At 33.2% G+C, this 25,628-nt stretch overlaps 1 protein-coding gene across 2 annotated transcripts in view; it reads left to right on the top strand.

Moving 5' to 3' along the window:
• The window catches only part of LOC111148521 (procollagen-lysine,2-oxoglutarate 5-dioxygenase 2), a 96,976-nt gene that overhangs the window by 65,529 nt on the left and 5,819 nt on the right, over positions 1–25,628 (top strand). Inside the window, exons 8-15 of one of the 2 annotated variants that reach the window (XM_022505145.1) lie at positions 6,666–6,767; positions 9,690–9,815; positions 11,477–11,598; positions 14,834–14,938; positions 18,676–18,801; positions 21,287–21,428; positions 22,588–22,650; positions 23,660–23,773. In XM_022505145.1, the coding sequence (XP_022360853.1) occupies positions 6,666–6,767; positions 9,690–9,815; positions 11,477–11,598; positions 14,834–14,938; positions 18,676–18,801; positions 21,287–21,428; positions 22,588–22,650; positions 23,660–23,773 (900 nt within the window). The remainder of the gene's footprint in view (positions 1–6,665; positions 6,768–9,689; positions 9,816–11,476; positions 11,599–14,833; positions 14,939–18,675; positions 18,802–21,286; positions 21,429–22,587; positions 22,651–23,659; positions 23,774–25,628) is intronic. The other variant, XM_022505154.1, reaches the window with a different exon arrangement.

A 25,628-nucleotide genomic window follows, 5' to 3' on the forward strand; every position in this document is an offset into this window, starting at 1 on the left:
TGTCTCCCCCCTCTTCACAGCCACATTCTTTAAAGTAGAGACAGCTTACTGCCGCCTTAGTTCCTCTTCCCACCATATCAGGAAATGCTCCGCTGACATCTGTTGTGACATCCTTTTCAGCCCTGATTTTTACTTTACCCAAAGATAACATTTGACCATGTTCATCCCACTTGGAACTCTTTCTCTTTGTTTGCACAGTTCTCTGCTGGTTTGTCCACTAATTTTCTGGCCTCTTGATTCTCTCTCTTTTTCTCTTTATTAAATCTAAAAAATCTGACACATTGTGTGTTGGGGGGTGATTTGGGGGTGGTTGGGGGCATTCCCTTTACTTAGTTTAGTTTCAGTGAAGCATTCCACAGGTATCGGTCTGAGACATCTTCCTTTTCTCTTCTACACAAATTCTTGGTTAATTTGCTTCATTCCTACGTCAGCAAATCCTATCTTAATGTTGGTGATTTCCAAGCCTTGCTTTAGCCCCTGTGTCTTCCTTGACCTCCATGTCTGAATACTTAGTTGGTAGGTTTATTTGTGTATCGTATGAGACCTGGAGCTTAAGACCAGCTCTGCCTCCTCTTTCATCCATTTGGTTAACTGGAAACTAGGTTTTGTTTGCTTTCCCACTCCCAATCCAAGAGCTGTTTTTTCTGACTCCTGTACATGGGGGTTTGTCTAATATTCTCAGTCCCATTGACAGCTTCCTTAGTTCATGCCACCTGCACCCTACCACCCCTCACATTCACCCACCAGGAGCCTGGAACTAGGGCATTTGGCTAAAGCAGAAAGCCAGTCACGTCACTTATTTGTGTAATGCCCTCTGTGGATTTCAGGGTAAAGATCCAAATTCTCAACTGGTTTGGTTTTTTTTTTAAAGATTTTATTTATTTATTTGACAGAGAGAGAGATCACAAGGTAGGCAGAGAGACAGTCAGAGAGAGAGGAGGAAGCAGGCTCCCTGCTGAGCAGAGAGCCGGATGCCGGCCTCGATCCCAGGACCCTGGGACCATGACCTGAGCTGAAGGCAGAGGCTTTAACCCACTGAGCCACCCAGGCGCCCCTCTCAACTGGTTTTTAAAGCTCTTTTTAAAATTTCACTCCGGGTTTAGTGGTCACCATCGCATCTACTCCCCCTCTCCTGACCCTACAAATACCCACACATACATTTCTCATACTCACTCATTCTCTCCCCCTTTCTCTCCCTCAACTCCTACCATACTGAATTACTTTGAACTTTGCAAGTTTCGTGTTTCCTCTTTCTACAAATCTTCTATACCTGCCTTTCATTCACATCTCTGGTCCCAGTTCCCACTTGCTCTACCCACCTACTAAATCTTCTTCACCTTTTAGGTGTCTAAAAGGATTAAAGACTAAAGGACTAAAGACTTAGGACTAAGGACTAAAGACTTAGGTCTCCTGCATACTTTTATAATATTTGGAACTTCCTCTGTCACAGTACATATTGCCACACGCTGGACAGGGGTGAAATTTACTTTTTTTTTTGGTCTCTCTTACTTGGCCTTTAGCCTAGGAGTTATAGAGATCATATCTATCCCATTTACTTTTTGTTTCCCCAGGGTCCAGCCCATGTCTGGCATATATTAGCCTTTCAAAAAAAATGTTAGAGTATAGGAACAATCTAATGACCCAGCATTATTCTTGGAAGTGGTAAGACAGATGATTTTTTGGAAGGGCAAAAATTCTTAAAATTGAGGTGGGTTCTGGAACTCTCCATAAGCAGATAAACGGACAGATTTATCTATGAAGCACTTTACAGGATGTGTGTGTGTGTGCATGCACGTGTGTTTGTGAGTGTGCACGTACGCTCATGGTGTCTGTTTTAGCTCTCTGTCTGAGACCCTTAGTGCCAATTAGGCCAGGGCTTTTGCACAACCAGACATCTTTTATAACTAAGTAGGGTGCTGCTGCTTCTTGGTAATTTTTTTAATCAAATGTAAATTCATTGTTTTAATTTCCTCATCCTTTCCCTTTTTCTAATATCTTATATTTTCCTAGACAATCATGCACTTTATTCAAGTATATTAAAATATACTTCCATAAAGTTGAAACAGTGATTATCTTAATTTCCTCTTTATTATGATTTATTTTCGTTACCAGTCCTAATTTTGTGATTTTGTGCTTTTTCCTGGATTTTAAAATTAAGTTTACCTATTGATTGATTTTTTTTCCAAAGAAAAACATTCTGAATTCATTCATTGAGGTTATTGTTTTTGTTAAAACAAAACAAAACAAATGTCAATATCTTGAAAGAGGGGGCTTAGCCATGAGAATTCAGCTGTTGTGGGAAAGGCCTGATGTTCTGTGATTGCAATGTCATCACCAGTGCCTTTCCAGTTCTCAGGATGATGCCACCCAGAGTTTTACAGAGTGACTGATTTAGGACTTTTCATAAGAAAAGGAGCCCTAATCCTCAGTACATTTAGAAAGACCTGGTCTAGGTCTTCTAGGAAACATTCTCAGTTTGGGCTTTCACAGTTTCTGGCATTTCAAGCCATGTGAGGATCCTGATTTATTTTCTCCGAAACGATCCCATCTCGTGTATATTCCTGGGATTCTATTTGGCAACAAAGTGAAGTAAATTTTTTTTATTATAAAAATTATATTTGTTATGGACATTGGGAAGGGTATGCACTCTCGTGAGTGCTATGAATTGCGTAAGACTGATGATTCACAGACCTGTACCCCTGAAGCGAATAATACATCATATGTTAATTTAAAAAAATATACTTATTATAACAAAAACATCTGAGAAAAGATCATGTAAGTAAACATTTACTTTATGTTGATACCTTATTTAATAATATTATGTTAAAGTTAGAGACACATGAACATAGCCTGCATCCAGGCTAATGGGGAAAGAAAGCAAATTATTCTCTAGAAACAAACTTGGTTTTTTTAGTCATCATGAAAGGCAAAAGGATATTCTGTATGAATTTTTGTAAGTTAATTTTACTTATTATTTTATTTGGTAAAGGGTGATTATAATGTCAGTGTCTTTGGACCATAACATTGACCTAACATAATATTTCAGCCATTTTTTTCATTTAAAAATTGAACATAATCTGTAAATGATAAATTGTTTTTAATGTGTTTGTGGACTGAAGTTATTAAAGTTAGTTATTTTCTCTAAATCTCATGCTATTAAAATTTTTTAATTATAATTAAATTATATATATATATAATTTTTTAATTAATAAAAAATCAATTTATTCCACTGACCTACACTTTGATATTGTTTTGTTCATGATTTCTTTCCATTTTTATGTCCTTTCAGTCTATATCTATAGGCATTATACTTTTCATTTGTTTTCATAATGATATGTAAATAATTTTGTTTTTAAGTAATATTTAAGATATGTTCTTTAAAATAAAGTTTTATTTTATTTAAAATGTGTTATTTAAAACAAAGTTTCATTTTATTTGAAATATGTTATCTACATAATTATTTTCATACTTGGTTAGATACATAGAATCTGATATAAATAAGTTTTTAGACAGGAACTGTGATTTCTGGCTGAAACTTTACTTTTTATGCTTGAAGTTCATTTACTGTTAGTAACACATCATAAGATGCTTACTTTGATACCTAACCTTTTCTTTTAAATATCAGATAATATACATGTTAAGGTAATCATGAAATTGGTGGTATTTTTATAGAAGCTAAGATTGAACAGAAGAAGATCCGATCACCTAATTTGCACATGAAAATAAGCATTTCTGAAACTAATTTGCAATAAAAATAGGAACGTTAATTTTGTACATACTTGGTCAGTATGACCTTGAATAATTGGATGATTTGGAAGAAAGAGTGGGAGAGAGAGAAAGAAAAAAGAAAAGAAACAGAAAAGAAAAGGTTGGTTGGAAAAGTTTCTCTGCCAATGAAATGACATCATTCCTGGAAAGGGTTTGATAATTGTGCAAGAAGGATCAGGGAAGTACTACCACCTAGTAGCTGAGAACTGCCCGGAACAGCCAAACTACAGAAACAGTTTTCTGAACTTTCCAAAGCTGCCAGCATAAATGTCTGCGGATTTTAATGAAGAAAACAGATGTAAATGAAGGGGGAGGTGGGTGATGGATAACTTCTCCGTGTATAGTGAGAGATCCAAAGGAGAGAGGTGTCCAGTCAAAAGTAATGCTTTTAAAATATCTTAATTATCTATGAAAATTAAATTGAGGTATAAAAAGTAGAAAGTGGAACGGTTAAAAATAAAGTCTTAATTCTGAAAACTAAAAGTAATGCCTTTTATGCTCTAACCTTTTAAAAGAGATTGATCATTTTCACATTCCCATAAGCATTCTAATAGACTGATCAATAATTCATGAAATAAATATTTAATTTTTATGAGATTTCTGAGATGAGGAAAGTGCCAGTCTTTACACATTGTTGGGAATTCTAGATATGGTCAACTATTTGGGGGATGTTTTTTCTTCTTTAAAAAAAAACAAAAACAAATTATATTTCCCACTAGCCTTTAAAAAAGGTTTTTAAAATTTCTTTTAGAGGGACGCCTGGGTGGCTCAGTTGGTTAAGCAGCTGCCTTCGGCTCAGGTCATGATCCCAGTGTCCTGGGATCGAGTCCCACATCGGGCTCCTTGCTCAGCAGGGAGCCTGCTTCTCCCTCTGCCTCTGCCTGCCATTCTGTCTGCCTGTGCTTGCTCTCTCTCCCTCTCTCTCTCTCTGACAAATAAATAAATAAAATCTTTAAAAAAAAAAAATTTCTTTTAGAAGTAATGCTTAGTATAGGATCCATTTTCAAATGAATCTTTTTTCTTCCTTCAAAACCATATTATATAGAATGTGAATGATTAATGTTTGCATTTGTAATTTGACAATAGCAAAACTTTTGTTTTTACTTTAGAGGCACATTTAAATGACCATATTGACTCTTGAAATGTCATTAATGAATTTCATGTGTACATATTTCCTGCCTTGTAATTTGTTTTCTGAATTATCATGTAGTTCAAAAGAGATGTGAATGAGTTACTTTTCCTATAATCCTACATCCTATGATCATACTCTACAGATTACACAAAGATTTTCTCATTGTAATGAATATTGTACTGTTTCAACAACATTTGTTTCAGTTTTAGTACAGTAGAAATATCTGGATGGTATCTGAAATATTTGAGAGGAATCTGGAAAAATGGTACTAGACTAATTACCTCATGTATTCTGAACTGGAGGATCTTTTAGGGTCTTAGGAAGCTAGAAAAATCCAGTTGGCACTTCTGTACATTTTTGACCATCTTTAATATATTGACATGTTTTTCTTTTGAGTTTATCTCACCTTTCTAATGAAAACTTAATGATTTTATAAGCATAGTGACGATTTTACGTGCTTCCTTTTCACAGTACTATAAAATCACAGCTAAAGCTAGTTTGCTGCAGCTTCACTGTCTTGAGGTAAAATAGTTTTTGAAAAGAAATAAAAACATAAAAATTTAAAAACTACAGATGTTCATACCACTTCAGGTATTGAAATTGCAGTAGAAAAGTGTGCTGATTTTTTAAAAAGTAAATCAGGATTTCCCCTATAATGTTTACACTCTAGAAATACTCAGGATTTGTTTGAGGGCTCATATTTTAGTGTTTATGTCTCTATCTTCATTTTCTTCTCCACCCAAAACACATACAAGCGACTCAGATTTTACAAGTGAAATGATTGCCAGGAGATGCCTTAGGAGAGGGGAAGATGAGTTACAAAGGAGATGCTCTGAGTGGTCTGAAAGGGGTAGATGGGGAAGCAGTATTGCACTTCAGTTTACTGTTTATAGTATTTGTGGGGGCTAGGGGGCAGTAATTAGGACCTTGTTCTAGATCTGTTCTAATCTGCAAGCTTTCTTTTCCTGAAGTCAGTGCCCCTGAACCACTGCCCAGAAGCCTAGTTTATAGTCATAGGTCGCAGAGCTTCCTGGAAGACTTTAGTGCTTTTTGGTGATAAGGTAAATATATAATACCTGTTTTGTGTGGTGATGGTTGGCAAGAGATTACACTGGCACTACCCCCATCCACTGCAGGTGTCTGCACTAGGCCTCTCATCATTCTTATCTTATTACCAAATTACAATTCCCATGACGGCTCTTATCAGTGGTGTTTTTGCTAAGTCTCATTAACTGAATTAAAACTGTGTTTCATTATTTGACGTATTTCTTAAATTCTGTCTCATCTGGGGGCGCCTGGGTGGCTCAGTGGGTTAAGCCTCTGTCTTCGGCTCGGGTCGTGGTCTCAGGGTCCTGGGATCGGGCCCCACGTCGGGCTCTCTGCTCAGCAGGGAGCCTACTGCCCCATGTCTCTCTGCCTGCCTCTCTGCCTACTTGTGATGTCTGTCAAATAAATAAAAACCTTAAAAAAATGTATAAAAAAAAATTCTCTCATCTGGTATTATTTCTTACATACTGAAATAAAGTGACCTTTGTGATTTATAAATAATTTTTTGGCCTTTCTAGACAAAGTTTGCCCTGATTTTATGATTCATCATCTGGAGAGAATTTAGTTCAGTGTATACCTTTAGGTGCTAAATGTTAGCAGAATTATTAAGGAATCTATCTAATGCAGAAAACCTGCTTTGAAACTAGATGTTTATGGAATGAAAGCACATTGATAGGAAAGGCTTACTTTCTTAATACAGTTTTCCTTCATTTACTAGATTCTCCTGAACTATTTTGGAAACTATGTACCAAATGCATGGACGCAGGATAATGGCTGCACTCTTTGTGATCTGGATACCATTGACTTGTCAACAGTAGATGTGAGTGAATTGACTATGTGTGAAATGTAGAAATAAAAAGCACAGTGTCATGAAATGCAATGATTTTTCAAAAGAAGCATGTTATTTTATAGTTTTAGTGATATGGTAGATAATGGATTTATAAAGCCAAAACATGATGACTCAGAAAATTGCTAGATTTGTGTGTTTCTGAACTGTTTTTGAAAGTAAAACTGGCTAGTAATTGATCCCAACAAAAGAGACTTAGTTGTTAATATTTAATAGCTTGTTATGATTGGATGCTCTTGTTTTATTTTAGTCTGCTAACTTAATCAAAACACTGAGGAAAAAATGCTTTAGCATTTGTATTGACTAGTACTCTCCGTGCTTGATTTTCAAAATTGATGATTTAAAAAATAACATATGATTATATAACTAAATACCTTATTGTAAGTGTTTTACATAAAGTAACTCAATTAAAATTCACAAAATCTCTTAAGTACCATTGACTCAGTTTTACAAATGAAAAACTGAAGTACATACGAATTAAGTAATTTTGCTTAACGGCATCCAGTTTTTTTAGGCGTTGAAGGTGGGATTTGAATGTAGGCAGTCAGGCTCTAGACCCTGTATTCTTGACCACTGCAGGTACATATTATATGCCAGGCACGGTGCTGTATGTTTCATAGACAATTATAGCTGTAGTTTATCTTTTATACCTTGAGGGTAAAGGAGCAATTAGAAATAATATTTACCTGTAGAACATTTTGATGCATCCTTCTTCTGTCATCAACCAGAGCAGTTTTAGGATATCTTATAGTAACATTTTTCTTCCAAGAAATTGCTCGTTACTCGGAAGACTTATTGTGTGTATGAACAGCTGGATTCTAGGGATGATTTTGTCATTAAGACTGATTCTTTCCTTCATTCATCATAGGTTTATTGCGTTTCTACCACATGCCAGATAGGTAGAACCAATATAAGCAAAAATAAAATTCCCAGTTATATGATCTTGGTAACTCCTGGATCCATGCGAATATAAAATACTCTCACTGGAAAGAACTGAAGTTCCTGAATTAGTTTCTATGCTTATCACTGTCTGAAAGGAGGACAAAAAGTAACTTGTGCACATTTAGGAACTTCTGAATAGAGCCTTACTTTTCTTAAAAATAAGACTTTTTGGCTGGTCTCTCAAATAACAAACTGAATATTTCCTATCTGGAAAGAGTGCCAGAATATTTTTGAATGAAGCAGCACCGTGATGTTTAAAAATCCATCCTGATCTTTTTTGCAGAAAGTAGCGTTGTCCTTTGGAGGGAGGGTTAATGCTTTTTATCTGTTCGGTCTTCTTTTACATAAACTTTCTTGTGCAAAGATAGAAAAATATTTACTTAAATTAAAATATATTTACTTAAATTTAAAAAAAATTTAGTTATTATGCAGTAGGGATATAAAAATTAAAATTATGTGGGTAGTTAAGATCTCAGGCCTACCATATTCTTAGATGTGGGCCATAGGCAAGTTTCTTTCTATAAAAAGAAATATTATATAAATAATATTTTATATGTATAAATTATACATACATATGAAGTGCTAAGCCTTCAATATATGTTAACTGTTGTATTATCATTAATATATAAAACAAACTTAGATGGATAATGAAAAGGTAACAAATTGAAACCCTGATCTTTACCTACTAATTACGTATTCTGAGTTGCTTAATTTCTATAAATCCCATTTTCCTCATGTGGAAATTTGGAATAATAAGTAACTCTAAAGTTATTATGAAATGTATTATTTCATTTAATAAGGGAGAGTTGTAATCTTCTTTTTATTTATTTCCCCTCTTAAACTGAGAACTCTTAGAGGGTAGATATTTTGTCTTTAGTTGTTTGTATTCTTTTATTCAGTAATAAATATTTGGGTGAGTGAATAAATTGATAAAGAAGTACGATAGCATATAAGGTGTACTTCAGTGCAAACAAATATTAAGTTATGATCCAGGTAACAGAAATATATGAGGCATCCATCATGAAAAGATGGGAGAGGAGGTACCTAATTCAGTACAAACATATAAGATACTTCTAAAAATCTTTAATCTTTAAATTCAGGCTTTAAGACATGTTTTAAAAAGGCATTATAACAAAATCTTTCATATAGTTTTGATAATAACACTATTACATGGTCATTTACTTACGTTTTGGTCTTCCCCAACCATTTGTAAATTTTTTAAGCCAGGAACGTTTTACTTGTTGTAAGTGTTGCTCATCATAAGGATGAACAAATAATAATAACTACTTCAAGAGTTCTCATTGCAATGAATGAAAGATAAACTATCCTCTAAAACATAACCAAAAGAATTCTTAAAAATCTATAGAAATAGATTGAACAAGATAAACTATGTTAGTGAAAGAAAATAGTTTTCTTATATATAATAATGAAGCAAAATAAAGTACTATCCATAAAGGAGATTAAAGGAAATATTTAAAGATAGAGATAAAGACTCAAGACCTCCATGATTGCTTTATCTGAGCTACAAATTAAACGCTGAATTTCCAAGCCATAGAAACCAAAAGGGAAACACAATTAGCATTCTGATTCTTAGATGAAGATGATAAGTAGATTCAGATCTGAAGGACATTTCTTTAAAAACTGTCTTAAAGGAAGCATTGAATGGTAGAGTAGGCAATTTCCTTTATTACTTTTATGTAATAAATATGATAGTGAGTTTCCTCCTCAAACTTAAGTCATAATGTCAAGATATGATTGGGTAAATCACTTTGATGGGGGCCATAGGAATGTATTCAAAGTGTTAGACAATTGCCATGGGACAATTAAATTTAGCAGATTGTGTTGAACTCATATTCCTAATATATTTTATGTTGTATTGATTAAGACTTAAATAGTATTTAGAGTACATCCACACTAGTAATAATTTGCTTTTATGTTTGCCATAAAACAAAGGTCCATCCAAATGTAACAATAGGAGTTTTTATCGAACAACCAACCCCTTTCCTACCTCGATTTCTGGACATATTGTTGACAATGGATTACCCAAAAGACGCACTTAAACTCTTTATTCATAACAAAGTAAGTATTTGAGAAATGAATATTTTATGTGAAAATTGTTTTTGACCTTCTTTGGAACTATTTGCTATTATTTATTTATGTCTAAAATAACCCATTGAGCTAAAAATACAGTGGAGAATTTGAGGAGTAATTACTTCCCGGTTTTTTAGGACCTAAGGACTTTAGAGTCTGGAAACTAGTATCACAATATTGGAGTGAGTTCCATGAAACCCAATTTTGTAGACCCAAAATAGTGGAATATCAGCTACTTTCATATGGCTCAGCTTAATATATAAGTGAAGAAATGCCAAAGGTCCTCATATTCCTTTGCCTTTGGGTTAGTTCTAGGACCTTTGATGGAACTGGTCATGAAATTGTTTGCAGTTTAAGTTAATACTGTGACATCAGAACTGAAAATAGCTTCCAGATATTGTATTGTTTTGATTAATCACACAATGGCATTCTCTTCCCCAAAGGATTTTGATACTGTCATTTCCTCCAAAAATAATCAGAACCTCCCCCAAACCTCCCACATATAATCTAAACTTAAAGACATTTTTCCTCAATATTTTCCCATTTACTTGTCTCTTTCCAGTTAAAACAATTGACACTTAACATCTTCTAGAAAATTACAATAACTATGAAGTATGCATTTTCTCTGTTTTGCCCAATGCTTTTTGTTTAATGTTGTTCTTTCTTCCTAATGTACATGTCAGCTTATCATTTGCCTTTTCCAGAGAATATTTTAAATTTGCAGAAAACCAGCTAAAATTAGTTTAAAAGGTGAATCATTTAGCATTTGCTTCGTAAAATGCGTCATATTTATTTACATTGAAATGTTTTGTTTTTATATACTGTGTCATTATATTTATGTCCTCCTCCTTTCATAGGACCTTGTGGTGAGAGGGGATTTTGTCTTCTCTTTTTTTTATATATAAAATTAACTCTGTGCAGCTTTTGTGCTATAAGTAGTTTTAACAAACTGTGAAAATCTTTCAAATAACTTAGTGGAACAATACACAAAAAGCCCTGAAATGCTCTAATGTTGGACACACATAATCTTATCTAAATTTTAGCATAGTTGAATCATACTAATTTGATGAGTGTTATGTTCATGATTTCCTATTATATTTCCTTATCAACGAAGTTTTGTTAAACTTTACCTACTTTTTGTAAAAATACAATTTTATATATGACCATTTTTCTCTCTGGCTTCAGAGAGTGTTATAATACTTATTTTATAAAATATTATATCTATAACTTAGATTAATATCTATTAGGTTTAATAGACTTTTTTTTTTATATTGGATGTTTTAAAGCACATGTCTGAAATTCTCAGTCTACAAGCCATTTTTCCTTCAAGCAGAAACATTTTGTAGCACTCAGGATTTAAATATTTCTTCAAGTACGTGTCCAGGAGTAGATGTTAGAAAAATCTCGTGTATCTTCTATTTATAAGATATTGATGTATACCTATTTTAGATTCTTCATGTGATATTTAGGTGACATTTAAATATAATGTGTTTGATATAGGTTATTTCATCTGTAATTGAGGGAATATGTTAATTGTGGAATTCACGACTTTGAATATGATGCCAAACCTACATATGAATACTTCTGAATATTTCAGTCATCCTATTGTCATTTTCACACTAATTTTCCATTTTTAAAATATATTACAGGAAGTTTATCATGAAAAGGACATCAAAGTATTTTTTGATAAAGCTAAACGTGAAATCAATACTATAAAAATAGTAGGACCAGAAGAAAATCTAAGTCAAGCTGAAGCCAGAAACATGGGAATGTATGTTTTAATCAATTTAAATTAAGTAAATTAAGTAAATGTCTAAATTAAGTAATCAAATTAAGTAATCACTAAAGAAATGTGAAGAAAAACAACTTTTCTTCAAAATTAGTATCCTGAACTTGAGTATGTCAACTCTGTGTGTGTGTGTGTGTGTGTGTGCACGCGTATGTACTTGTGTATGCTCATGAGCACACCTCTACTGTTACACTATATCTACATTTGTGTGTATTTACTTGTAAAAGGCAATGGAAATTACGTACATAATACATATAGATATACATATATATATAGAGAGAAAGATAGATATGGCTAAGAGTCAACATATTTAATCAAACTATTAATTGAACTGCAGATCAAGATTTAAAAACATACTCCAACAGGGGTGCCTGGCTGGCCCAGTCAGAAGAGCATATGACTCTTGATCTCTGGGTCATGAGTTTGAGCCTCACGTTGGGAGCAGAGATTACTTAAAATAAGATATTAAAAAAAATACTTAGACAAATCAATAGTATGGTTGTGGTAGCAGTGATTTAAATGTTTACTATCTGAAGATTATGTGTGGTGAAAATGTGTGTTTCAGATTATGGGGTGTGAAGGGTATTCCTATTTTCTAGCCACCTACTAATCTAGATAAAACTATAACCCTCCAAAGAAAGTTTTAGGTTCTTTGTTTAGCCAGATCACTAGTAAAATTCTGGTTATAATAAAACAACCATTTTTCAGTGAATGTTAATTGAATATGCCAGCAGTGAGTTAAGAGCTGCTGAGAAAAAGGTGAATAAGTCATGTGACTTCTCTTCAGATGTTCTCATGTGTTGTGGAAGCTCACAGTACAGAGTGATGGGTAGTGCCTTGTGTGAGAATAAAGATATAGGCAGGACAACGGGCCTCAGAAAGACAAAACTAATGGTTCCATAACTTATTCATTGGAGAATACCCTGGATCCACATTTGGAACTTATTTTCTCTAAGTTTTTTTAATATACTCTGTTGTGTCTGGCTTCTTTGGTTCAGTACAATGTATTTTCATTCACTCATGTCAATACAGTTATCAGCAATTCATTCTTTTCATCACTAAGACTGTCATATGAACATACCACAAATGATTTTATACTTACGATTGATAGAATTAGATCATATCCAGTTTGGAGCCACTTGGATAAGATTGCTAATGAAGACTCCTTATTAGAAGTATATGTCTGTGTGTATGTGTGTACATATTTTGCTTCAATATATTTTAGGAAAATACCCCGGAGTAGACTAACTAGGGTGGAGGGTTAGAATAAATGTATGTTTAACTTTATAAGAAACTGCTAAATAGTCCTCCAAACCATTATACCATTGTACACTCCTGACAGCAAGGTAGTTCAGACCACTGGCAGCTTCACATTTGTCAACAGTTATGTTGTCCATCTTTTTCATTTTAGCTACTCTATTGGGTAACAAAAATATCTTACTGTGATTCTAATTTAATTCCCTGACAACGAATTCCCTATTTGTATATTAATTGGCTATTTGTATGTATTCATTTGTGGAGTATCTGTTGAAGTCTTTTGTGCATTTTTGTTTACATTGGTTTGTCTTTTTTGTTGTTTATTGGTAGGAGTTCATTATATAATCTGTATACAAGGGGTGTGTATGATATTTTGTGAATATTTGCTCCATTCTGTGGCTTGATTTTTTACTTTTTTAACCATGTCTTTTGAGGAGAAGAAATTTGAATTTCAATAAAATTCCATTTCTCTCTCTTTTTTTTTATTTTATGCTTTGTGCTTTTTGGGTTTATTTTCTATTTAAGAAATATTTTTTATTCCAATGTCATGAAAACATCCTTTGGAATTTTAAAAGCTTTATTGTTCTAGCATTTATGTTTAAGATGTTTCAATCTACAATTCATCCTGAATATATTTTTGTGTTTGGAGTGAAGTAGGAATCAAATTTTATTCTTTGCAAAAGGAATTCCAGTAGTTTCGACACTCCTTTTTATTTTAAGGCTTTCTTTTCCTATTTGATTGACCTGGCTTTGGTCAAAAATCAATTTACTGAATATTTATGAGTGATCGTGAACTCTCTACTGTCTTCTGTTGGTCTTAGATCGATGCCACACTTTATTACCAGGGATTTATATTAATCTTGAAATCAAGTAGTATAATTCCTTCAGTTTTTATTCCAAAATAATTTTGGCTATTTTATTTTTCTTTTATTTATGTATTTAATTGAGGTATAATTCACATATATTAGCTTTAGATGTACAACATAATAATTCAATACTTGTATACATTTTGAAAAATGATCACCAAAATAAGTTTAGTTACCATCTATCATCATACATAATTACAAAACTTTAAAAAAAATTTCTCTATTTCTTTGCACAAAGTTTTAGCAAAGTTTCCTCTCTGCTGACTTATATGATAGTTGTGTAGAAACAAATGTGGAATAGGGATACATACTGACAATGGTGGAAAATGGTAACTAGGATTAGCAGTGAGGGAGTGGAGCTCAAAAGGTGAGAGCCCCAAATGTAGAAACCATTAATACTTGAAAGCATCCTGTATACCAAAAGTTGTTCTTTCCTTCTAGTTCCTGATGATAATGCTACAGACTCTACCAAGAAAAACATATATCATAATCCATGACCCCTGATAAGAAGCAGGGGAGTAAATTTCTTAGAAAGAATTCCATGCAAATCAAGTTTAAAAAGTATTGATAATACACATTTGTATCTCCGAGATATTTGTATATCTAAATATCTAGGTATCAGTTATCAGCAATAATACATTTGTATCTCCAAGTTTCACTTAAAACTGAGTTGTTGAATAAGCGAGATTTTGTACTGTGTGTATGTATATGTGTGCAAAAAACATTTTGATTTGTGAAAACAAGTTGTTGATAAATATATTGAGATAAACTATGTTTCCCTTTTAGAGAGGTCTAAGTACTAACTTCTAAATTGCCATTCTGACTGGGTCTTTTACGCCTTAAACTTTTTAGTAGCTTGAAAATGTATTATACTTGACCTAAAATTTTTAGTGTTGATCTCCATATGAATATCTATGTTGATAAACTGACCATTTTGAAATCTAAGACAATATTTATCCCTTTGGAGACTGTCTTACTATTTTGATTAGAAGAATACGGTAGAGAAACTTTATTTTATATATAAGCTTTATGTTGACATTTTTCAACTAGCAACTATTTGTTTTATCTAATTCTTATTTCTTTTTCAATGTTAGGGATTTTTGCCGTCAGGATGAAAATTGTGATTATTATTTTAGTATGGATGCAGATGTTGTTTTGACAAATCCAAAGACCTTAAAAATTTTGATTGAACAAAACAGGTACTGCATAAGATTCATTGTCAATTTATTTTTAAAATGATAATCATTTTCTGTGTCTATGTGGACACACTATGCTTACATACCTGTGCTTAGTGAATTAAGGGAAATCACATGAAGTTATTTTCTGTGCATTACAAACTTAAAATTCTGATTAGTTTTCTTTTAAAGAAGTTAAATAGAAAACAACCTAATGAAAATTAGAAGTATTTAATATTAGTTACAACCACAAATGCAATGTTTATCAATTATATTTGACCTATTTTTCTGTTAAAAGTAATGTGAAATCATGATATATCTGTAAATTTGGAATTTTTAAATTATCTGTACATATTTTTGAAGTAGAATTTCATAAAACTTATGACCTAAAAAGTTACTGCAAACAGAGATCTAAGTTCTTAGAATTTGAAAGAAATTTCAGAGATCCGTGATTTTATTTAGTACTGAACTAGTAATTATTACTCGGCAGTGACTGTTTTTATTTAATGAAATTGAAATGTGAAAAAATCATCTATATCAGCTTATCATGATATTAATCATTATTTATTATATTACACCTATTGCTACTAGTAGTCATTAATCCTCCTACTAATAGCCCACCTTTAATGAGCGCTTACTAAATGCCAGGTATTGTTTTTAAGTATGTTTACATATATTAATGCCATTCTTTCTCTTAGCAAATAGTATGGTTAGCAGTGAAATGTTAGAATTACTGTTTTTATTTTGCTGACTAAAATATATGAGAAATCTGTTATGCTGTACTAATCTCCTCTATATGTCATGATTTGCCAGTTTGAGAATTCAGTTATTCCTTCAAAATCTAAGACTGCTTAGTATTAATCTGTATATACAGCCCCACTGTGTATCTATAAATTGCAAGCAGTTTTTCAAAACATATAAATAATGCTTTGATCCTTAAGTAAGGAAGAACAGCCTACCTTAGAGATATGGGATTGAGTTGCAATTTGTGACTCTTAAAACCTAGCGGAATTCAGTAATATTTTCTTGAATTTGCACTGTTAATTGCTTCTTAATTTGATTTAAATTCAATATTATGGAATGTACAATTTTTATTTTTTATTTTTAAAGATTTTATTTATTTATTTGTCAGAGAGAGAGAGGGAGCACAAGCAGGGGAGCAGCAGGCAGGGCAGGCAGTGGAAGAATAAGGCTCCCTGCTGAGCAAGGAGCCCATGCGGGACTCAATCCTAGGACCCTGGGATCATGAACTGAGCCGAAGGCAGTCACTTAGCTGACTGAGCCACCCAGGCATCCCTGGAATGTACATTTTTAAGATAATACTTATATGTTTTTATTATATGACACTTTTGCAGGTACTTATTCTTACAGTGAACCATTTAATGAATTCATATTATGTATTTAACATATATATATATCCCTTTAATGTTAATCTAATGTTTTAAACCTTGTAAAAAAAAATTCCTTCATAAGTAACTCAACTGCCTTCTGGGGCCATTGCCCTTGAAAGGCCAATAAAACTTAGGATATTTTTCCAATTCCATAAATTTCTGTTACTGATCAAATGTTTAGGTTCATATGATACTTATGGTTCTTGCTTCTGTATCCAAGCATATAGTCTTCGTAAAGAATTTGCATACAACAAAAATTTGTGAGATTTAGCAGACTTGACTGAAGGTTAGAGGAACAAGGGATGGATCGCATCTTAGGTCATGTAGCTTTCCAGCATTTCATCAGCTCTCTTTTCCCATCTCCCCTATTCACTGCCTTACTCCAGATTTTACTCCTTCAGTAATGTAGTGTAATTCATTATCCCCCACTGCTATTCTGATAAAGTAGTTCCCCCTTAACCGACAGGGAATACGTTCCAAGACCTCCAGTGGATGCCGGAAACCACAGATAATTCCAAACTCTATATACACTATGTTTTTTTCCTATTCTTACAGACCTGCAATAAAGTTTAATTTATAAATTGCTCACATAAGAGATTAACAGCAATAATAAAAATATAACAGTTATAACAAGATACTGTAATAAAAGTTATGTGGATGCGATCTCTCTCAAAATATCCTTTTGTTCTGTACTCATGCTTCTTTTGATGATGTGAGATGATAAAATGCCAGTGTGAGGAGATGAAGGGAGGTGGATGACACAGGCACTGTGACTTAGTATTAAGCTACTGTTGATCTGATGATTCATCAGAAGAAGTCATCTGCTCCTGGACCATGGTTGGCCCTGGGTAATAGAAACCATGGAAAGTGACACCATGGATGAGGGGCTTTACTGTATTTCAGCACTCAAAACGTTGAGGGGTGCCTGGGTGGTGGCTCAGTTGGTAAGCGTCTGCCTTTGGCTTGGGTGGTGATCCCAGGGTCCTGGGATGGAGCAGGCTTCCTGCTCTGTGGGAAGCCTGCTTCTCCCTCTCCCACTCCCCCTACTTCTGTTCTTTCTCTTGCTGTGTATCTCTCTGTTAAATAAATAAATAGAATATTTGGAAAAAAAAAAAAACAAAACAAAACGTTGAGGCACACTTAAGATGGATTTTGAGTTCCATTTCTTTGCCCAACCTTCTTTGGAAGGCAGCTGGGATTATAAATTACAAGATTTGTTTTTCTAGTATATATTCGATCTTATCAGTTATCACTATTGAATTATTCCTCAAATTAACATAATATGTAAATTCTAATTTATATTATCATTTCTAATATTATAGATATTCTAAACAAAACAACATTTAAATGTTTCTGGTTAACATTTCCTTTTAGTAGGAACCAGGAAAAATAACGAAAATCACTATTTTGAATGATAAGTATTTACAAACTATGTTTCACTTTTCTGTAGGTAAGGGAAAAAGCACCCCTGGTGCTCACAGGACTGGAGTATAGGTTTTTTTGTGGCAAATACCTGGTTCATAAACTTCCTCATGGAAGAGTTGGGTGAGCTTTTCTTAAAAATTGACACCACTATAATTCACTTCGTTTTTAAAGTAATTCCAGAAGAATCTCAGAATTACCTCATTTGGAAAGTGTTGACACATTATAAATCAGATTTGCCTAAGAAAAAAATCTGACATATTTTGAATTTGTAACATGTGCTTGTCTCAAAGGAACTGGTAGGTAGTCAGACAGGGTGCTATGGCAATTAACCTCTATTTTGTTTTTTTTAAGTAGTTGAAGGGCCAGAAGAATGTCCAGTATTGCCAGGACTAGCACAACCCATTTTAAAAGTTTAAAAAAAAAAAAAAAAGGAAACATACTTTAAAGTAATTCAGGACTTAACTTTAGGAAAACTGGCCTATTTACAAATATCTCAGCTCATCGTTATTCATTTTTTTATTCAACAAATATTTATTGGTACTTCAGTGCACGAGGGATTGTTATGTCTTTTCAATGACAATGAAAATATTTTATTTCATTTTGTATAATTTCTGAAATGCTTAAAATAATTAAATAATTAAGGTAATTTGACTTAGTTGGATATAAGTACTTTTAAAAGTCATTTTTATGCTTTCATTACCATTTTCAATTACTTTGCCTTTCTTGTTACTCTTAAGAAACATCACTGAAAATCAGCAGTGTGCTTATTTAAGAAAAAGTGGAAATTCCTGTTTCTCTTTTATTTTACTTTTTTTTGAACTCATTACATAGGTATTAAATGAACTTTAGTGTTGCATGTATCGTGCTAAGCCCAAAACAAAATTCTGTGGTAATTTAAGAATAAATAATTACTTGGATTTGTTTTTCTTTTCACGCTGTCTTTAGAAAGATCATTGCACCTCTCGTAACTCGTCATGGAAAGCTGTGGTCCAACTTCTGGGGAGCCTTGAGTCCTGATGGATATTATGCTCGATCTGAAGATTATGTGGATATTGTTCAAGGGAATAGAGTGTAAGTTACTTGGTCAGTCTTTTAATGTAAAGTGCCATAATCTCTAAATGTGGTCTTGTTCACATTACCTGAGTTTTTTTTCCTCTTTTCTTCATGATTAGTGGAAATCTGAAAACCTGGAGACCACTTGGGATCCTGAAATACTAGTGTAAAATAATATTACAAAAATCTGTCATTGAAGTTCTAAATCTTCACAGGAACAAACTTAAATGTTGTGGAAAATACTAAGAGATACTGCATGGTAGGTGGGAGTAGCCATGAGACGGTGTCAGAAGACTAATATTATTTAATTAAAAGTTTAGAAAAGGAATTTCATTTAGCTTATCTATTGGCAGGATGAAGCCAGGATGACAGTTGTTTCGATGGCTTTTAAAATTTACAAGTGAACAGCCACCCCACCCCACCCTCCCACCCCCACCCCGTTGCTCAGTCCTTAAGCCTCTGCCTTGGCTCAGTTCATGATCCCAGGAGCCTGGGATCAAGCCCCGCATGGGTGGAAAGGGGGATGGGTCCCTGTTCAGCAGGAAGCCTGCTTCTCCCTCTCCCACTCCCCCTGCTTGTATTCCCTCTCTTGCTGTCTCTCTCCCTTCAAATAAAGACATAAAATTTTAAAAAATTAAAAAAAAACATTACAAGTGAACAAACAAAATCAATACCAAAAGCAATGATTTACCTTCTAACATTTCCTACTGCGAGAGTTTTCTATGTAACATAGCTAATATTCTGCTTTAAAGATCAATTTCTTCACCAATATCTGATTTCCATTTCTAGAGTTTGAAAAGAATATACTTGCTACCAAGTGTATACGTGATTGATATTTATTTCAGAGACAACAGTTATGTTTTAGACTAAAAAATAATCAGAATTGAGATAATTTTTTTTTTTTTTGCTAAGGTAGTAATAAAGTGGAATGTTGTCCTTTTTCTTCATATAGATGATGAACCAGAGTGACTGAGATGTTAAAGGCTTTGCCTAATTTCTCAGATATATCAGCCCAATTAAAAAAGGAAAACATTCTTTCATGACTAAAGATATGTGCCTCTAAATTTAGAATAAAAACCCCACATACTTTTTGATGAATATTTGAGTATTAAAAAGATGTTTTAGTTGTGAAAATAGTAATAGTAGATTTGAATAATACGATAAAAGCTTTTTTTAGCTGCAATTAAGAAGCATGATAGCTGAGAAAACACAGTTCAGATCATACTCTGTTGTTTCAAAATATTTGATTGTCTCTGGGATGATTTGTGTAGACAAAATGCCTGGTATTGTCTGTGGGTATAACCAAAATAAGTAAGGGTTTACAGAAGTAGAATATAGAATTAATGTTTCCTTTAAGTTGCTTTAGGCACTGGTGATATTTTGTACAGTCTCCTGTCACTGTTGTTTAAAGTATAAGGAAAAGAATATGGGAGAAGTTTTTGATGTAGTTAATACAAAAATGCACTTCATGTCCAAAAGCTACATGAAGGAATGACATCTTATGACATATATGCCCACGGGTATGCGTGTCTGTGTGTGTTTCTTCAAAACTGAGATACTGCATACTCTGCCAGGGACAAATTTCTGAGTTCAGATGATACATTGTGTATCTTTTATGGCTATTTCCCTTGAGGTTCATCTAGCAAAACAAAAGGAAATCATATTCCTTTTAATATCTAACTACATTTCCTTGGTCAAAATCTTTCCTTTCTGTTCTCTAAAAGCAGCAGGCCTATATGCCTTTCGGTGAAACCTACTCACTATTCTTAGGAAATGAGTCATGTTTAGAGTAAAAAGACAAATGTGGGGAAGAATGAAGGACAAAATAAAGTATCTCCCCCCCCTCAGGTACTTCTAGCTCTATTTCTTCATATCTTCTCTTTCTCAAGAAATTTGAGATGGTTTAGTGAATTTCAAAAGAATATATTTTAGGAGAGGTTTAGGCTCTACTCAGTGGTGTGCTGGTAAGAGTCTAACAACTGGATCTCGGGGTTGAGGGTTGCCCTGATTTGTAGTGTTTGCCCATTTCTGTGGCGTAAATGCTTCTGCCATAACTGATTTCAAGCTTCCAAGATGAAGTCATTGAGCATAGCTAAGTGCTCTGGGGAGTCAGTGTGAGCTAGTTCTAGCACACCACAGGTTGTATGTGATTATTTTTGCTGTCAAACTGCTTGATCCTAAATGGAAGCTCTTTCTGTATAACAGAATATTATACTCTTACAAATGAAGTGAAAGATTATAGCCAAAATGCTAAACAGATAACCCTAAAATGAAGTTTATGTAGGGAGATAGTGATTTATTGTGTGGTATATAGCAAGTAATGTCATCTATGTGTGTATATGTTACATATCATTACATGTGTTTGCATTTGCATGTAATTTGATTCAATGCTTTATATATACAAAATTTAAAACATACAAGGCATTTGTTTTGAGAACATAAAAATAAAACTTTAAATATTTTTTATTTGTGGTATTTTGGAATGTCTTGTCTTTACTTTCAGAGGGATATGGAATGTCCCATACATGGCTAATGTGTACTTAATTAAGGGAAAGACTCTTCGATCAGAGATGAATGAAAGGAACTATTTTGTTCGTGATAAATTGGATCCTGATATGGCTCTGTGCCGAAATGCTAGAGAAATGGTAGGGTATACAATGATGGCTTGCATGAATGTTCTTATAAAATGGCTTGCTTTACCAGTTGATGTGTCATTGTGTTTTGATGCCCCTTTTCTTTCTAATTTGTAAGTACTTGCCAATTTTTTTGGTTCCATATTGAAAAATTGGGAGCAGTTATGGAGATAATTTGTGAACATTTACCTGTAGAAATAGCTTGGAAAATATTAGGTTCTGTGCTTAGGCTAATTCATAAGCAACAGAAAGATTTCAGTCATAAACATGGATTTGTTACAAATCAGTTGGCATTTTTAATCAGCTGAGCCACCCAGGTGCCCATTAAATCAGTTTGCATTTTTAGGAATTCATCTTCACTTCCATTTGAAATTTTATAGTGGAAAACTGACCTAGGGTGAAATAATCATTTACACATTTAAGAACAGACTTTTGTTCTGAAATCAATGTCAATTCTCTTTATTATTATAAACTGCACACTCTTCAAGGCAGTTCTTTACCACTGAACTGAGAGAGGGATTGGGATATGTAGTATATTTCATCTGTGTGAAAAGTAATGATACATTGCTATTCTATAAATGTACTTTCATTTTAAAACTTCAGTGATTATAGAAAATAATCTGTTTTTCAAAATGTGTAAATGTTTTAAAACATGTTTCTATAATTTTTTATTTTAGAAGTGATTGGGTTATTTTACTCAAATTTATATAAGCAGATGTGATTTGGGGAAAAATCAGAGAAGTTGGCAAATATTTCTTTCCAGTTTAATAAGGCATGTATTGTTTGAGTATATTTGTTTTTCCCACAAACCTATGTGCATTGTTATATCGAGTATCTTTAGTACTTGTGATTGTAATTTGTGCTCATGTTCTGCTAATTTGACTCAACAGCGCATCCTGGAATGGCCTCTCTTACACATTTTTTCCTTTGTCTTAATTTTGTGTCTAATGACAATTCTACTAAGGAATGAGCTTGGATTTATGTTTGACCAAAAAAGGGGGGAGGGGCTGGAGTTGTTTCTTTGTGTGCGCTATAAGCTTTGCCTGTAATGCATGTTGTCTATGAAGGACATTTCAGAATGTCAGCTTTTGATCAAGGGCTGCTAATGTAAGATTACCTGAGAGAGTGTGGGTGTGCAGGTCAACTTACCCAATGCTTCTCTTCATTTTAGACTTTACAAAGGGAAAAAGACTCCCCTACTCCGGAAACATTCCAAATGCTCAGCCCCCCAAAGGTGTTATTTTTATTTATTTTTATTTGTTTTTGTTTATTTAATTAATACTAGATATGGTATATTGCCTACCAGTAAAGTTTCTTTAAGATTCTTCTTTCCATTTAGCCCAGTAAAATGCTGGTATTCATTGGTTCTTAATTTGTATATGTGTGTGTATGTTTTGTGTGTTGGGGTATCATAATTGTGATATTCAACTCTTAGTTCTTGGGGCCGATTCATATTTTGTGGTTGATGAATGAGAAAGTTAAACCCAAATCCCTTTTACTAGTTTTTCTAGTTTTTTTTTTTTTTTTTTTTTAAGGGGGAGAAAACATAGGAGTAAGTATAAAGTACATCTTGACTACAATGAGATTGTGGTACTCTTCATTATTTTTATATTTTATTAATAACTAACCCTTTTATCATAAAACAGGTACAAAAAGAAACAAACTTACCATAGTGGTGTTTGCCACATTTATTTGGTCTTGGGCAAGGGAATGAGACTGGTTTTCTTTAGCTGTCTTTAATGAATAAGTAATTTCTATGTTCAGTTTTTAAACGTAAGGACAATAAAAAGAATGACATAGTCTGATGAAATAATACTGACATTTGAATTCTTGTTTAAAAATATGACATTTTCTTTGAAAGGGAAAGAAGCCAAAAGAGGTACAATTCATTGCACTTTGGTGTCTCAAAAATATTTCTGCTTTCAAACAGGATTTTTTCCCCCCGATGTCTACATCTAGGATCAATGAGAAAGGGACAAAAACAGTCATTCTTCCTCTTCTTTTTTTCAGTTGAGTGTCAGTGCTATCAATTAGCTTTATGTGGTGTCTGAATCCATAATTAATAAAAATGTTATTTCTTTTATTTTAAATCATGCATGTTTTATATGAAAAATAAAAATGCATGTTCAGGAATGAGAGATGAAAGTTGAAATTAATATCTCATTTATATTTTTCCTATGGTTAAGTTTATTTTCTTGTGTTTTCCTGTAAGATTGTTAATACTGTTATTCTTTGGCACATAGGGTGTATTTATGTACATTTCTAATAGACATGAATTTGGAAGACTTTTATCAACTGCTAATTACAATACTTCCCATTATAACAATGACCTCTGGCAGATTTTTGAAAATCCTGTGGTAAGTATTTCATACTCAACTTCACTGATTTCTTCTTTTCCTATAACTCTAAATGGATATAAATCAGTTGGGTTAATAATATGAAAATGTGGTAAGAGGCTTTAAAGAGGTTTAAAGTTTAAAAAGCAGCTTAAGAAATATAATTAATTGTGCCTTTTAAAAATAAAATAATTTAAAATATTATTATTTATATTATTCTTTAAAAGATGCAATTATATTTCTTGACCAAGAATTTTAAATTTTTTAAAAATTTTTCTTTTTTTTCTTCTTTTTTTTAAACTTTTTGTAATAATTTATTCTTTGGTCTTTCCCAAGAATTTTTTTTAAATATTTTATTTGTTTATTTGACAGAGAGAGATCACAAGTAGACAGAGAGGCAGGCAGAGAGAGAGAGGGAGAAGCAGGCTCCCCACTCAACAGAGAGCCCGATGCGGGGCTCCATTTTAGGACCCTGAGATCATGACCTGAGCTGAAGGCAGATGCTTAAACCCACTGAGCCACCCAGGCACCCCCCAAGAATTTTTTTTTTTTAAATTAAGACGTATATTAGGTGTGGGTAAAAGAATTATCAGTTTCTATGGTTTTTCTCAGTACTTCTGTTTTATATATTCAAAAGCATTATAAAATTTTTAATTGTAATTTCAGAAAAACTGTTTACAAGTAGCTCACATATGACAATATTATGTTTTGATTTTCAAGAAGAGAATTCAAGAAGTTAGTATGGGAACATACATTTTATTTTATCATTTTATTTATTTTTTAATAACAAGTTCGTGAATGTATGCCAAAGACAGCCAGAGAAGATTGCAGAGTAAGGGGATTCAGCATATATCAAAAGTCTGAGGTTGAAGAAATTATTACCTTCTAACTCTAAAATTATTTCGTATCTTAAAGATTTGAATCATGGGGCGCCTGGGTGGCTCAGTGGGTTGAGGCCTCTGCCTTCGGCTCGGGTCATGATCCCGGGGCCCGGGGATAGAGCCCCGCATCGGGCTCTCTGCTTGGCGGGGAGCCTGCTTCCCTCCTTCTCTCTCTGCCTGCCTGCCTCTCTGCCTACTTGTGATCTTTGTCTGTCAAATAAATAAATAAATAAAATCTTTAAAAAAAAAAAAAAAGATTTGAATCCTACAAGAATTCACTCCTTTTTTTTTTGTTTTGTTTTATGGGAGCCTATTTTTGTCAATTTGGAACATTTATTCAAGTGAAAATACTCTCTTTAGTAATCATCTCTGTAATGCTACTGTTCATGGTTTTCCCCTTTTCCATAGTAAAAATTTTAAATTGCAAAGACTCTAGCCACCTGGTCAGAATTGTCTTTTATTTTGTAGGAGTAGTTGACATCCAGGTATAGTAAATTTAGTGGTCTCTGAAGACTCTCTTCAATAGAAAAAGAATGTCTTTTGACATTTCTGTATTTTAAAAGCTTTTTCATTTCATCTTAGCTATATATCTTAATCTTTCACAGGAGTGTAATTAAAAAAAAGGCTTTTTAAAATGGTGAGGATGGAATTACATATTTTACTTTGGCACTGAGTCTCTTGGTTATTTTGAGGAATAGAATTATTTCTTGGGTAGTATTAGTTCCTAAAAAAATGTCCCAAATTATATCCTGAATTGTAGACTTTTGTGTCAGAATTCATATCTTTGGAGAATATGAAAGGAAAACATCAGAAGTAAGTAGGAACTGCTTTTCTTTCCATGGCTTTGTTTTGTTTTGGTAAATTAGCCTGATGGTTAATGCCTCCTGAGGGATGTCCCATAGCAAACTATTTGACTATTGTCCTATTATCAGAATTTCTAAGCAATGAGTAAAGTCACAGTTTGTTTAATGATACTTGAAAGGTAGCCTAAAATG

Source organism: Enhydra lutris, unplaced genomic scaffold (assembly GCF_002288905.1).
Source record: "Enhydra lutris kenyoni isolate GAN:26980312 unplaced genomic scaffold, ASM228890v2 scaffoldscaffold2, whole genome shotgun sequence".
Taxonomy (NCBI): Eukaryota; Metazoa; Chordata; class Mammalia; order Carnivora; family Mustelidae; genus Enhydra; species Enhydra lutris.